General features: G+C 35.0%; 2 protein-coding genes across 3 annotated transcripts in view; one reads left to right on the forward strand and one right to left on the reverse strand.

Moving 5' to 3' along the window:
• The window catches only part of LOC134841404 (endothelial differentiation-related factor 1 homolog), a 176,569-nt gene that overhangs the window by 67,836 nt on the left and 91,903 nt on the right, over positions 1-16,830 (forward strand). The gene's annotated exons all lie outside the window — the stretch shown is intronic.
• On the reverse strand, positions 7,081-11,628 carry LOC134841653 (mite allergen Der f 3-like). Its single transcript, XM_063857687.1, has 6 exons — positions 11,508-11,628; positions 11,387-11,441; positions 9,450-9,562; positions 8,748-9,043; positions 8,363-8,483; positions 7,081-7,385 (listed from the first exon to the last, which is right to left on the reverse strand). The coding sequence occupies exons 1-6, from the start codon at positions 11,626-11,628 to the stop codon at positions 7,081-7,083; spliced, it is 1,011 nt and encodes a 336-aa protein (XP_063713757.1).

The raw sequence follows: 16,830 nt of genomic DNA on the forward strand, positions 1-16,830 counted from the left end.
AAATAAACTCTTACTACTGTTTGAAGTATAAAACAGCTGTCCAGCGTTGAATTTTGAATCTGCCAACTATTCTAATATCACTGGCTAACTACGCTTTCCAATTACAAAAAAAAGAAATGACGCGTGAAAACGTGAAATATTTTTAAGCTGGAAGGATGATGCTTCTTGGCATTACCAGCAGGGTAACAATTTTACTTATTGACCTACTTTTCTCTGGTTGGGTTAGCTAAATGAAAATCTGTCAACCAAATATTATATTTCAATTTGAAAGGGCTCCAAGGTGATTTTTATAATAAGAAATTGAAAAATCAAAAAATCAAATTCAGGGCTCTTTTCCACCCCCCCCCCCATCCACATGAGTTTTTTCCTTGTAAAATTTTTTGCAAGTTGAACATTTAAAACTTAAGTATTGTGAAGACATTTGTTCTTCATACATCACATCGTAACATCACGCAATAAGCCATAATATTTTGTAGGACAACTAAAAAAGAGTGCCCCTCCACCTCACACAAGCGTCAATTTTATGGTGTAGAGAGGGGATTTTACAAGACAAACTATGCAGACCAAATATGTTTGCAATGGCCCAATTAGTCTGCATGCCGTTTTTTATAGCAATCGGACGTTGTGATTTGAGATTTTACAGGTTTCGCAGGTTGGGGGAAGAAAAAGAGCCAAAATATATATCTATTTGATCCAGTGTTCTCAAAGTGGGTTGGTTTTGGCAACAAAAAGTCCAAGATGTAAAAATCTTAAAATTGGAGATATGATGCTGGTTGGTGTCTTTTTAAATTAAAATTTTTTGTAGCTGAATGCCCTCCCTCAGTGAAATATTGACCATTTCGTCACCCATAGACTACCGCTTACTGTTTATTTTTACGACATTTTTTGTCCCCCAAAGAAATACACTTACCTTTTTTGCTTTACACTCAACTTACACTTTTTGCTTGGGAAGTATTAAGATTATGTACCATATGAGTCCCTCTTAATCCATACATTTATGTAAAAAATTAACGAAATCTGTTTTCGGGGCGCGGAAAAAGAACCAGTGTGAGCCTGGTTTTATCCGTAACCCCGAAACAATAATCAATATCACCCGAGAACAAAGTTTTATCATAAAGCTACAAATGTTTGCTCTCTCATCGGGTAAAATTCATAAACAAGATAACATGATCAACATTGTGTTCGTTGCTGGCTTAGTTTTTTCTCAGTTTGTTCCACATTTAAATTTTCAAGTTGGGTAAAATTCAAATTAAAATGCATCAAGATCATCATTGCGTGCGTTGCTGGCCTATATTTTTTCAGTTTGTTCTACATTGTTGACAAGTCAACAGTTGATGAGCGACTCATAGCAAGTGCACTCAAAACTGCGCTCTGCTATTAACCCATGTTTTCTTCAATTTCAATTGGGCAAGTGAACATTAAGCTTACTTGTAAAATTTCGTAGAGGGGGGAAAAGGGCCAAAATAATTATCTATTGATCCAGTGTTCTCAAATTGGGTTGGTTTTGGCAAAAAAAGTCTATGATGAAAGAATCTTGAAAATCAGAGAGTTGATGTTGATTTTTGTTGAAATAAAAATTAAAAGTGCAACCCTTATCTAGTTTCTTCAGTGAGGGATTTTTTTTTAGCTGGATGCACCCCTCAGTCAAAGATTTGACCATTTCACAACCCACAGACTACCGCTTACCATTTAAATTTACTACATTCTTTATCGGCCGAACAAATATAAAGTTTTTGTAAATGAGTCATTTTCCTAAACTTACACTTATTGCTTGGGAAGTAGTAAGTTTTTGGACCATATGAGCCCCTCTGAATCCATACAATTATGCAAAAAAAAACTTGTTTTTGGGGGCCCGAAAAAAAGAACATGAGTGGGCCTGATTTTATCCGAAACCCCGAAACCATAAGCAATATTACGCGAGAGCAAGTTTTTTTCATAACGTCGCAAATGTTCGCTCACTCATCGGGTAAAACTCAAAGACAAGATAACAAGATCAACATTGTGTATGTTGCTGGCTTGGTTTTTTCCTGTTTGTTCCACCTTTATGAGAAGTAAACCGTTGATGAGCGGCTCATATCGATACACTCAAAACTGTGCTCTGCTTTTAATTCAAGTTTTTAAAAAGAAAAAAACCATGAAAAAAATCGAAATACAGTTAACTATAAGTTATCCACTCGTTTAAAAATGAAGTCAGTGCGTATTAGTTTTTACATCAAGTGTTACATCATTAAAAGTTATTTCATTAACACTTTAGTTATCAAATTAGGACACATCAGCTATTACATTTATGAGAGACAATTCTTCAGCATATTAAATTAAGTTTGTTTTCAATGAAGATTGTTAAAAAATTATCTGGATTCTTATCTCTTAGCAGTTTCATCAATTCTGAAGCAAGCTTGTTATCGAAAATTGTTATCGAAGTCACCGGAAGACACTTCAATACGGTTGCTTCTGTTACATCAGTTTCGAGTTTTTTTGGTTGTTCGCAATCAATTTCTTCAGCTTTGAATTGTACAAAGGGACTTTTCTTGAATATTTTCTTTTTGACAGGGGCATCCCAATCCAAAATATCTTCTTCATCAACTATCACTTCGCCAGATTGAAAGTTTCTGGAATCTGAAATATGAAAAAAAAACATTCGTTTTCGTAATCAGAGCTCTCAGAACTATCAGACTCTGAACATTAATGAGAACGATTAGTTTGCTTCTTTTGATGACATTTCTCATCACTGATAGCCTCAAAATTGTGCGTTGCGGTAGGTACGAAAGTTTTTTTCTACCCGATTCCATAGTTTCATCTAAATTACCTTCATTTGTTATTTCACGAACAATTTTCGTTTTCTGAACAGTACGTTTATAGTCAGATGTAAAGCAAAGTTTGACCCCGTTTTGATTTTTAAAATGCACAATTACCACAGAAATTATGCCATTTTGAAGAGAAAACTGTTTTATCAAAAACAAATAAATTTTGTTTCGACTTCATTTATCGATAAGGAATAAGTCGTACTTGTAGTGGTTTTTACTGGCTCTCGAAAAGTCTTTTGTTGTATTTCCGCAGTTTTAAACTTATGATGGTGACGCATTTTTTAACACTTTTAGAAACATTACTTGCACTTTATTTAGTGTACGTCGCTTTTGCGTAAAAAAGCGATTAAAGTCGCTTTTGGGTTCAGAAGAACAGCTTCTGAAACTATTTTCCCGTTCAGATCATCCGCCGTATTCAGTTGCGTTTTTCTGTTATCAATACTGTAAAGAATAAGATCTTTCGGATATGAATTACAAACTACCTGATCCCTTATCGGCTTGAGAGCTTCATATACATCCTCAGTCTCAACTTCCTAGTACAAAACCCTGTCTTTGTACATAACGTTTGCTTTGCTTTTACATAGTGGGACCATTGAGTGAAAAAATTTGTACAGCTGCATTTTTGAGACATCTGAAATGGCAGCTCCAAGATAGGTTGGCTTAATCCGAAAGGTTTTTTTTCAGCAATGTTATAAGCATGGTTGAAGCTCTTTGATTTTCAAATACTGTTTATTATTAGAACTTTTTTGATAAACTTAAACCATTTAGAGAAAAACAATTCAAAAATCAAACAACTTGATTTGATCGTCAACAACTTTTAGTCAACAACTGACTTTCTCGAAAAAATCTCAACTTTCAAATTCAAAAAAAAACCCTTTGCGCTCATTGAATTTCTAAAACAATTTATGATGGGAGCTTTCTGATAACATGAACCCAACTTGAGAAACTTGGATCAGTAGGTAAAGTTTTTATTCCGCTGATGAATCTTAAAAATAAATTTCACTTTCGAAACTATAAATCGTTCGTTTTTTTTTCGCGCCATTTCCACGTTCGCATTTGGAGAGCGATATTAACGTCACTTTAAGCAGATGAGTTCAATTGAACTTCAAAAGTGCATTATACCTAAGTGCATTAAAACTTAAAGACTTTTTCCTTTAAAAAAAGAAAAAAAATTAACAAGGTTTCTATAAGAGTCTTCACAACGTTCATTATTTTAAACAAGTGAAAGCAGTGTTGTACACGCATAAGGTGGACATTTGTATCCAAACATGAACAAGACTGTTCGTATCAGGGCGAAAAACTGAATGTTTCGACTGCCTTTTAAGGTCTATGGAATCATCCCCCACACACGCCATATTTAAAACAAAGTGATAAATTTCGCTCCTTTTAATAAATCAATTATGGCAAATAAACTTCCTTCAACCAACTTAAAACATTTTCAAGATGAATTACATCTCCGCTTACGCGTTAAACTGGCGAAATACATTGCGCGTTTATTGTCCCAACTTGGCCAAAATGGCAATCTTCAAACCCCCATATTCTTATGAAAAATGATCAAAGGTGACAAATCATTTCAAATTTAATTTTAGGACAATTTTATCTATTGATTGTTAGAAAAAACTTCGTCAAAAAAGACTAGTTACACAGCCGAAATTTGACTAAAGACAAAAAAACACTCGGCTACAAATTTTCCATTACTTTTGTTACGAATGTCGAAACAAAAAACTTGTCAAGCTTAACTTTTTTCATTGTAGTCGCTAATTCACAGTTTTTCTAACATGAAGCCACAATGGCAAAAGAAAATAAAGCTCAACAAAAATCGAGCTTCTATCGACCCTGTTCATTTCAAAATTCGACCCTGTTCGACCCATGTTTTACCCCTGTTCAACTCATGATTCGACCCTGTTCTACTCTATCGACCCTGTTCAACTCATAAATCGAACCTGTTCGACCCATGATTCGTTTTTGTTCGACTTTAATCTTCGTTCGACCGTCTGAATTTGCGACAAACACCTCAACGAGCTGGTACAAAAAATATTTAACGCACTGATAACGTAAAACTTAGTTAGCTTGTAAACGTACCCTTTCTTGGCGTGAGGCAACAATTCGTCGCAAGCGTGAAATCATAGCAAGCGTCAATTAGCAGCACGTTAATTGCTATTTGGGGATTAAAAAACGATGTGTATAGAGCACAAAAAGCCTTGCTGTGGTTGAGGGATGATTAAAATTCAACGAGCGATCACATCTTTCAATTTAGCACCAGTTTTGAAATAATTAACAAGTTAAAATGATATACCAGTAAAGATAAAAGTATTTAAGCGTTAGCAGCATCTAAATCACACTTGTTTTGATTCATTCGTTTCAATTTTTCCTGGCAAATCTTTCAATTTACTGATGCCAATATGCACTTAACTTTTGTCATAAGCGAGCCAGGAAAACAGCACCTTGTCATAGATTGAGAAACTATCAATCTAAATCGCTACAACAAAATAACTGATAAATCCAGCTGGAGAAGTATGAAGAGACCATGTACAGGTTCTTTTCTAACCGTCGCAGAAGAAACAATCGGCGCATCTGGAAAACATGGCCAGAAAAAATTTCCATGCGGGGAAGAAGTGAAAAAGTGAGTAAAATGTTCAAAATTTTGACATGTGCGCGAGCCTAAACTTTCAAAACTAAAATTTTTCGAACTTTAAATTGTTTTAAAACATTAAATTGCCATGACTGCAAGGCGTGTCTTTCTGTGGGGGGAAAACTGACCAAATGCAGTGGAAAAAATGTATAACCCCTCAATCGGTTTATCGAACTATGAAACTTCAGGGTTGAAAGTGCTATCAAACAGAAAGGGAAAACAACATTAGAGCCTCCGAGGATCATTTACAAGGAAAACGCTGGGGATATTAGCCTCCATACTATTGTTAACGTACCTAGGTACAATTCACTCACCAGAACCGTTCAGCGACAACGAGCAACTAATTACGCCCCCACTCAACAGAAAATATTGCCGTGCTGTGGAGTTGAGCAAGACCCTGAGGGGAAATAATTTCCTCCTTTTTGATTCACGGTTGAATGACAAAGATCGAATGATAACACTTGCCACCGTCGAGAAATTAGAAACTTTGGAAAGCAACACAGTCTGGCATGCAGATGGGAATTTTATAGCACGTCGCGCGTTATTTTATGACATTTTTACAATTCATGCTGTGTTTAACGATCAAACGTTCCATTGGTTTGCTTGGTTTATTTGGGCCTTCAGACAATTGAAAGAAATGAACCCAGGACTTGACTCTCACAGGTTTTAGTAGATTTTGAAAAGGCTTCAATTAACGCTTTTCAGAAGATTTTCAATTGATTGACTAAAAAAGTATGCTTTTTTGTGGTCAGGCCAATTGGCGCAAAGTTCAAGAGATTGTATTAACATCAGTGTACCCAGAAGATAAAAAAACACGCATGCTTCAAAGTCATTTGTTGCCATGGCACTGATACCTGAGCTCGACTTTGAAGTCGGCATGACTGCCTTGTGCTCTGATATTTCTGACCAAAGTGATGAGTCCCCCTTATTTGATTATTTCGATTATTTTGAATAGTTTTGGGTCAAAACTATCGCCCGAGGACGTAGAGGGGTTGGGATATTCCCTTTTTCACTCTAGCACCAGTTCAAAAACGCAAAAAACGGAAGACAGAAAAACAATTTGGCAGAGGGATGGCATAGGGCCTTTCAGATGGGGATGGGGTGTGCCGAGGTGGCAAGAAAACAAAAAAAAATCAAGCCAGATTAGTTGAGCTCTTTAAACTTTATAGTAACAATAAAATTCTCTCATTCAATTTCAATTTTTAGTTTCTTTGTTCTTTAATTTAATCTTTTCGTCTAATTTCTTTTGATCTGATCAAAGCTTCTACCACTAATAATTTTCGCTTGCTACGAGTCGTGGCGTGCTGCGAATAGTAGTTTTTTTTTTTTACAAATGCTACGAATGGTCGCTTGCGATGAATTATCGCTTGCGACGAATTGTCGCCATGCCCTTTCTTGGAAATCAATTTTTTTTAGTTGAGACTCAAGCAATCGAAAAAAACGGATAAAGTTGTATTATATTTGTTACGATATTCTACTGATATTACATCTAATATTTTAAATGTTTCATAATCACTTTTCATCATACTTGTGTTGATCAATTATATGGCTAGATGATTTTATACGCTAATATGCCGTTTCTAATTAATTTCTACAAATTACAGTCCTATTTTTATCATTTGATGTAAATATAAATTATAACTGTTATTTAGCTATCATGGACATGAACACAACACCGGAAAACGTTTTTAGACTCGTCGCCAGTTGAACCATACATGCAAATTCCTTTGCATTTCTCGGTTTGTATCCGAATTTGACTTTGACAGTGTCTTTCGTGACTTTGTCGTGTGCAATGTCGAACATGTTGATGTAGTAGTTGACTCTGGATGCAGCAGAGGGATCGTCTTTGCCACATTTGTCTTTTCCTGGGCCATAGCTTACCACTCCGTAATGACATATGGCCTTTTTAGTTCCGGGTTTAACCAAAAATATTGGGCCGCCGCTGTCTCCTTGAAAGCAAATAAGTTATTAGATCTCGATAGATTACTTGCATTTTTGGTCTCTTTTTCTTTTCCCCACCTTTGTTTTTGACATTCGTTTGAAAGCCTATTTAAACTGACATATCCCAAGTTTTTAACGTGTAAAGACCGTATGAGCAATTTTTTGACTATTTTCTATTGTGTTTTTGAGGGTAGGAAAACTAGAAAAGAGCCCATATTTGTAGCAAGGATAGCCGGCTACTGTGCAAGTAGCACAGAATATTCCGACCAGTCTTAAAAAATTACAACAAAATTATTTTTTCAAATTAGGGTCGTTTTTTCGGCGTGGTGTGATAAAGGAATCTGATTAAAAAAGTAGAGCTTAGGCATTTTCGTCAGTCATTGTAAAATATGCAAATTGGAAACAATTTTTGAGGACAAATAACAAGAAAAACGAGAAAAAAGTTAAAAAATTATTATATTTTTTAATTTTTCAAATTTTTTTTCCCAAATTTTTGAAGTTTCTGATTAATAAGATGAAGCTAAAAACTCCAAAAACTAACTTCATCCAAGAAAAATTAAATTTTCAATTCTTGAAATAAGCATAAATAAGCAAATATAAACCTCTTCACTCGCTCGAAATTAGACAAAAAATCAAAAAATTTCAAACCGGTTTTTCTCAACACTTGGAAAACCAATGTTGTTCGAATCATGACTGAAAGGGATTTAATATGATATATCACACAACCCAGTGTTATGATTATTTTTAGAGCTGATTTTGCGTGGAAAACAAAAAAACTGAAACACCCGAATACAAAGTTCCTCTAAATAAATACAAAATTTTCTAAATAAATTATCTTCAATGCGACCATGAAGAAGATACTCTGGTGCAAGTTGTCTCTAAATAGATGCGTTGCAATAAATTGAGAAAAACGGATCTGTTTTCCTGCATGCACGCTTCGAACAAAAATTATATTGAACACAAGGAATGATAGTTTCTGACTTACCTTGACATGTGTCTTTTCCAGAAGAATCCTTTGTGCAAATTTGACTGCCTTCAGGCGGAGTTGGCGAACTACTGTACGTATTTATACAGACTGAATTTTCCACTTCGTTCAGCTGAACCTCCTGAAACCCAATAAATTACCCCAAAGTAACATTTACGAGTGAAAACAATAAGTAGAATCTACAGCAGACCTTTCAAGGTTGCACAGAAATATGTTCAAAAATTTTTGCAATCTTTATCAAACCTTGAACAAATTCTGAAAATTTCCAGGAAAAAATTATGAAGAAGTTTGGAATATCATTAAGTTTGGAGTTTCTTTGAGACCTTAGCAGGGCTTCAAAGATGCATGGAACTCAGGAGCCATGTTTAAAGTGGAAAATACTTGCCATTAGCTTGTCTGGTCTAGTTCCATGGCTGTCGGTGTATCCAAATCCAACGGCCCATACTTGATTGTCGTCCACATCCTTGGAGCCCACTTTGCCTTGACATGGATTCAGTTTCTGTCGATAGTTGTCGAAGCTGATTTCTTCCTTGAGCTTAAGTGCCACAATATCATATCCATGAGTCAAGTCTACATTTGGATCGAAGTTCTTAAAGCGGTAGTAGTGTTGTACCAAGTACTTCTTAGAATGCGACTCTTCGTGGTCGATGTCAAAAGTAAGGCTACCTAAACTAGTTTTATCTAAATTTAATTTATTTAAAGTTGTCACATTAATGGTGTTTACATAAGATTCACATTTTCTTAAAAAATTTGAAAAAGTTGAACTTAATCTCATTGCAAAGTTAGCCTTCAAAATCAGTTTTCAAAATAAGCAAGTCAATTTGAGGTAATTTAATACCAAAACGGATCCTTAGGAAAATAAATTCGCTCGCACAATTGCGTCAGAGCGCTTTCATAGTACGAACCTGATATAACGAAAATAGATTGCGGGTCCCACCATTCTAAAACAGACGAATTCAGTTTTTTGCTGTATCAAGGCTTTTGCCTTCTTGGACAAGTGGTTCTATATGGCAATGGTTAAATCCTCAAATGCCCGGGTAAAAAAAATCTAAAATAAAAGAGATGCATGGATGAGTTAATTTGTTACCTTTTCCGTTGGATTTAGAGTCCTCGTTGTTTACACAGTGCGCTGCTGTTATGACGAAGTGCTTGCTGACGATCGTGCCTCCACAGCTGGAGTACGAGTTGTCATCTTTCAGGCTAAAGTGTTCATCTCGAAATTTTTTATAGATTTTTTGAAATTAATTTGGTCAAAACAGAATGGTATGAAAAGCTCTGGTATGAAAAGCTCTGCACTCACTGATACTTTTCCATGGTATGTAAAGGTATGAAATGGTATGAAAAGTGCATGGTATGAAAAGCTCTGCACTCACTGATACTTTTCTATTTCAAACCTCAGAGAAATATTTACCCAATTTACCCATATATCGGAGAAAGAGAGTAATGCAAACAAGCGTTTCTCTTGAAAAAGCTCATAAAAAAATTTTCACTAAGAAAATTTTTCATTTCGCAACTGAAAACAACAAATTTTGATTCTAACTGAAACAGTTTTACTGAAGAAAAATTGCTATTCATATGTTTTAAACCATTTAAAACTTACCTTAGATGAAATTTTTTTGAAAACTTTCAAGCCAGATAGTACATAAAATGTCAAAGTGATCTTGTTATTTTTGTTTTTTATTGAGTTTTGTCTTGTGCACGGTCTCAAATATTTTTTTGAAAAAATGTAGATAAGATTTCGTGGCATAGAAGATAGTTATTAGGGTGAAAACAGTTTCTTGTTTTTCAAATTGTTTTTTTTCTTGATTACCACAAACATGAATCGAGTGGTTTAATGATGGGAAATTAGAAAAATATATGTCTCGTTCTATATCTAAGGTAAAACACTAGTGGACAAAAGTAAGCATAAAATCAGGGTTTTTCCCTCGAAAATGCCTGTGGTCGAAGGTGATTTTGAATAACATTCACTGGCAATTTAAACTAAATTTTTTAAATAGACCAAGAGCAAATGATCAGAGCTACTCTCTATCAAACGAACAAAATTTGGTTTCGAAGACTTACCATTTTTTTTTGTTTTTCATGGTATGAAAAAGCCATCATCTGCAAAAAGTGTTTCAAAACTGGTGAAATTGTAAGAAACAGCTTAATTAAGTGACGTTTTCACTCTGAGCAAACCATTTTTATCGCTCAGAATGTTTCACCTTGCATGAACATTTTTTATTCTCCGCTTATTCTAGAAAGAGTTCACTTCGATGCAAAACTTAATGCAGATGGTAAAAACCGGCATTTTTAGACCCAGAAAGCACTGCTAAGTCTTTCAAAACAAATTTTGTTAATCTCATAAAGGGTAGTTCTGATTATTTGCTCTGGGTCTATAAAGAAATTTTACTGAACTTCGAAGCAGATGTTGTCCACAATGGAGATTGAAAACAGGCATTTTAAAGAAAAAACCTGAACTTGCTTTTTTTATTCACGAAAGAATTCACTACGATGCAGAACCTAGTGCAGATGAAGAAAACTGGCCTTTTCAGACCCGGATTACATTGATAAGTAATTGAAACCAAATATTAATAGTCGCAAGAAAAGGTAGCGCTGATCATATGCTTTGGTAATATGTTAATATTTTACTGAATTTCGACTGAAATGTTGTCCAAAATTGACATTGAAAACTGGCTTTTTAGTGATTGAAAAACTAAATTTGAAGCTTTTTTGTCCACTAGTGTATATAAAGGTCTGAACTACTTTCATCGACTCTTGAAAAATCCAAAACGATGTCTATTTAAATTGGCAAATTTTAAACCCCCATAAATTTATGAAAAACGATCACAGGTGAAATATTTTTCTAATTTGAGCTCAGGACAGCAATTTTTTTTTGATTGATTTGAAAAAAATCCGTCAAAATTTCCTGGTTAAAAAGTGTGACTTATATTTGGCTGGGGGAGGGAGAAAGTTCACTTGGTCGATATGGGGAGGGTGGGGCAACTTTCACTTGGGCCCAAACGCCATAAATTGATAATAACATACACTCGAACGTAGACATAAAACGGATAGGACGTTGCACTGCTCACTGCCATTCCCCCTGAAAAAGAATAGCAAGAAAAACTTTAAACATAGTTTTTATAAACCCAACATTTCAAATACAAACCAGACTCGATGTCAATCTTGCCTGTTATCTGATCTTCAATGAAGTTTTCAGCTTCTGTGAGTTCTCCGAAGTGATTTTGCAGCGACAAAAGGACCAGTATAATCACTAGCCATTTGATCATTTTCTCGATTCTTTTTTCAAAAGGAGCACAAGAGTAAATTACATGTAATGAAGTCTTATCGAAGTACGTAGAAAAAGTATGAAATCAAAATATATCACGCTGTGACTTTTCAAGCTTAAAACTTAGTTTGAAACTTTGAGTTAGAACCGTTGTGGTTAACTCATAGAGTAATTTCGGATAGGGTACACCGTCTGCTCGTCACGCTATCTTATTTTCGGCCGGATAGATTCGTGCAACTTCTTAGTCTAATACCGATCCTAATCTTACTCTTATACTATCTAGTCTCAGGTTGTTTAACTAGTCTCTGCTAGGCTCAATGGATCTAGGGTATACTGGTTTATTGCGGCTGCTGAAGTTCCTTTGGAGAGGCAACTAATTTCTAAGTTAAATTCAAATCTCTCTGGTGCTGAAATTACAAGTAATTTCAGCACTTACAAATAAGTGGATTGTTAGTTAGATGGATCATGATTGGTTAATATTATATACTTTACAGTGGTAAAATATCTAATTTATCCAATCATAAAATGTAGTTTAGATCAGGTTCCAACTTGCTTAGAAAATTTTAAAGAACATCTGCCGAGAGCAAATGAGTGTAGGTGTCAATATTTGATAGGCCGGTCGATAGCAAATAGCAAATGTGTCAATTGATTGCGACAACTTAACTGCTAAGTCCGGCTCTAAAAATGCCAGAGTTTGAATCATCTGCGGTAAGTTTTTCCAATCCGCGGCTTGAAAATTTTGAACTAAGCGAAGAAGCGAAAGATGTTCAGGCGGTGTGAAACTTTAATGAGGCAACAGTGCTTTTGAGTGAGACCACTTTTATAAGCTCAGATGTTCTTTCTTGCAGATTAACGTTGTTGCGAAAATCGACTGTTGATTGTTAAAACTGGTCTGTTTACCATGTAAGGTACTGTGACAATGAAAACACTCAAAGTAAGATTGATCGTTAAAAAATGCGTTTTCAGACTCGGAAGTAATTGCTAAACCTTGATACCCAAAATTTACTCAATTCAAGGAAAAATGTATTGCTTACAATAATAAGATGCCGCGGAGAGCAGTGTTTGATATTCAGATAGAAGCTAGAGCATGAACCCTGGTAAGTCGCATACCTCGATGAGGCAATGATCGCCTAAACAAAAATTTGCAACAATTTAAAAAATAATAAAACTCGATTTTTTTAAAGATTTTCTCGATACTCATTTAAAATGAACTTCAGACGGTCAATTGAGTGCGTGCTACGAACAAATCAACTATCTACTAGCTTTTTCTGATGTCTTTTTATGGGGCGGTTTGCCGTTTTTGCTTGGGGGGAGATAGCTCAATTTGTGATTACGGGGGGGGGGGAGGGAGATTGCTCAATTGATCCCATTTTACACGCAGCGCTTAGAAAATTTATTTTTAATTGAACGCTGGGATGGAGGATTTTAACTTGATCTATTTGGAGGGAGTGTTAACTTGATCCAAAATTTCATTTGCTTGTTTGTTGTCTAATTTCTCCAGTTTTCTGTTTCTCAGAACTGCAAGTTTCAATTTGAAAGAATTATTTATTTTCTTTCGTCTTTTGAGAAATATAACTTTCAAATGTATGATAGTAGATATATTTTTTGTTAAAAATTTATTTTTGTCGAACTTATGCAATTCGAGCGGTCTCTAAGAATAAGTTATAGTTTGAACTGAAAAATCTCAACTAGGATCCAAAAAAAAAGTTGCAGATAGCCCGCCATTCAAATAAATTTATTCGCATATTGATTCGAGAAAAATAGAATTGTGTTCAAAACTGATCGAGAGATCCTATTACTCGTGTATAAAATTCGGTTTACAAACTTTCAATGACTACATCAGATTTGGATTCACAATGTTTCAAAAGCGCCATATTGAAAAAAAAGTTTAAATTAAAGTGCGCTTTCAATGTTGCCTAGCACATGAGAATTTGTGCCTTTTTTGTTGAAACGGAAAATTGAAAACTGAGAAACAAAACATCCTTATCATTCAGTATTTTCAGACAAATTTCAAATAACTAACTTATGAAATCACACCGTTGCTAAGAAAAATCTCATTAGAACAAACGGAAGCAGATATAAGGATCTGACGCGCAAGCATGAAAGCCACTTATTACGCTAACAATACTATTCACGTCGAACAAAACACTTGCTAGAAAAAAAGAATCCTTACTACTTTCTATCTTAGAAAATAAATCTAAAATTCACTCAGAAATATTTTATTAAAAAAGAAGTTAATATAAATTTACAACAAGTTGCCTTTTAAATCAATATTTAATTTTTACGGTGAAATAGGAGATATTTTTCTCTGAGATTGAATATTATTTTAGAGAAGGGTTGGGGTGGCTGAGGAGAGTGGTGGTGGTGGTAGAAGAGAAGTTGTTGGAATGAATTCCCGTAGTTTTGAGCTTCTATTTATACTCAATTGGGGGAAATCACGCCACTTTTCGTATCAAATGAGAAGTTTCTTTTAACTTCGTATTCTTTATTCGTACATTCGTATTTTACAAGAAGAAGGTTTCGTATGCTCGTACTTTACGAGAGGAATCGTTATTATTCGTATTGAATGAGAATAGTCGTTTCAATTCTCAATGCTTAAAACGTTATACGAATTATTCCAATAGCATTTCCCTTCCTTTTGCAAGGGAATAAAAACATATTTGTTTGGTGGTGGCGGCGGCGTCACATTTTGTGAACGCAATAAAATAATTCATGTTTCTGTTTCTATTTGAAATCAGAACATATCCATCTTCCTATTTGGAGAGGGAAAAAACTGAAACTTTCATTTTTATTACTTTCACTTGAATAGTGGGGTAATTATTGATCGATCGAAGCTTTTTCTTTCAATCTCATAAAGTTGGTTCAATAGTTTGTTGGTATTACAGGTAGCAGATGTTTTTGAACAACTGATACTTTGAGTCAGGCTTGAATGAATATAAACACATCAGTTACATTTATAAATCAAAATAGAGTTTACACAACCAAGGGATTTAACTATAAAATTAAATACATCAAAATTATTTGTTTCTCAAAAGTTTGAAGGTTAGTTTTATTCCTTAAACATTCTTTTTCCGAAGTCTCCTTTTCTTCCTGAAGTATGTGAAGTCTGTCCAAACGCGTAATAAGGGGAGGGCTGGTTCATACAAAGGGGGTATTTTTTGTGTTTTTTGTTTTTTATAAAAGTCAAAATTGTTGAGAAGGAAATTAATAGCTATACTACATAGCTATATAAAGCGAAAGAGTAAATGTTTAAATTAAAGGATAAATTTTTACCGGGCTATAAGTTGGTGATTTTTTGTTTTCAAATAGTGGATTTGCTTTTTCAGCTCCCGGATTTGATGCGTTTCATGGATATGACTGCGCTGAATTTGCTCAGTATAGTCATCTAACTGGGGGGTTTGTAATTTTGCTGTCAGATATTTTGCTGGGACATAGATTTTTTGATATTCAAGAAGGGAATTAGTTATGGAATACATTTTTTTTATAGGGTGATAGGCTTCTAATTTAAAACGATTGATTAATGGATTCAAAGCATATTTGAGATCCATATCGAAGCCAGGATTGCTTTTAGAATTAATGTATCGTTCCCTTTCTAACTGAATATGTAATTTAGTGTTTAATTCAGTGGGGTGCAAGGGCTGTCGCCTAATGGTCATTGGACAATGAGAAGTTGATACCGGCGTATTTGCCGTTAGTATCTTATATGGTCTTACAATCTGGGTCCGTTTTTTAATTTTAGAATTCGAGGGAACCAGGGGTACTTTAAAATCAGGGGGTGACATTTTTAGGGGTGGTGGCTGTGATGCTGTAGTTATCGGGACAGCTGAACTGGTTTGAAGTAGTGGCTCAACGAAGGATCGTGTTGAGGTCGGCTTTGCAGTGGGTGTTGTAGTAGTAGAAACAGTTGGTTGTTGAGTGAGTGCTGAAATCTGCGAGTCCAGTGGATCGGTTGGTGGCAGGAGTGAGAGAAGATCCTCAAAATCTCTCAAGTCGTCATCAAGTGATGCGTCCATAGTTGAATCATTTGGTATATCCTAGAACAGTAGAATTTTTTATTAGACTGGGTTTGTTGGGTGATCCAAGTTTTGAGTTCTTCTCTCAAAACTTGTTAATTGGATGTGAGGATACATGCGATCCTGGTTTATTTTATCAATTTCCTCTAAAAGAGGGGCTTGTTTTTTCTGATCACATTCTTGTTCTATTTTTTCAGTTTGCTCATCTTGAGTGAAAATTGAGGTCACTATGGAAGTGAAAAGTATATTATATGAAGCGGCAAGCAATACTTTGCCAAAGTGTAGTGAGCGGCCGGTGATTTTGTGAATATGCATAGCCTTTATTATCAATACTAGGCAATCTAGTATGAATTTCACAAATAGAAAAGAAGCGAAGACTATTCCGCATTTTTCTAAATAGTATTGTACTTTCCCGAATATACGGGTGTATTCGTTTTTCCAAAAATTTGGAGAGATGAGATAGTCCAAATAGATTGTTTGGGAAGAGCCTAGTGGGCTGTATGAGTTCTTGAAAAGAATTTTTTTAGCATTTAGAAAAGACCTGGATACTTTTTGCAGTATTCCTTTCATCTCTGAATTATCGGAAATCATATTCCAGAATTTTTGCATTTGAGCATAAGTGTAGATTGAAGCGCCTTGGCTAGAGGCTAGAGAATGCTTAATCTTTTGAATTATCTCTTTTGGTTTAAAGAGATATGGTCCTGTAACCCTTGTAATTTGAGGAGTTAATTCAATCCAGGACTTATCATCATCAACATCTAGTTGAAAGAGATTTGAATGTTTGTCGGAGCAGTCTTGTAGATCTGCCGACGGAAAAGTTTGTCGCGTAATTGGATCGACAAACTGAATATTTTCCTTATACATAATGGGAATGCGATTATAGCATTCATCCATTAATTGCAATGTGAATAAAATTAATTTCGGACAATGGTAGAGCCAGGCAACATTGCCATTGGTCTCTAAGAACATAGAGCGGTTTTTGGTTAGAATATAGCCAGCCAAACGTGGGCTTTCAAGTAAAAGCGTTAAAGTATTTAATATTGAGGAGCGTTCTAGCTCACATTGATTTTGCAGAAGGGCTAACTCGGCTGTTCTGAGCATGTAGAAGCTATAAAAAAGAATATAGTCCAATTTGGTTCCTAAATGAGCTTCGTAGTCAATTTGATGACTTGAAAATTGGAGTGGCGGCG

Source organism: Symsagittifera roscoffensis, chromosome 3 (assembly GCF_963678635.1).
Source record: "Symsagittifera roscoffensis chromosome 3, txSymRosc1.1, whole genome shotgun sequence".
In the NCBI taxonomy this organism is placed as follows: Eukaryota; Metazoa; Xenacoelomorpha; order Acoela; family Convolutidae; genus Symsagittifera; species Symsagittifera roscoffensis.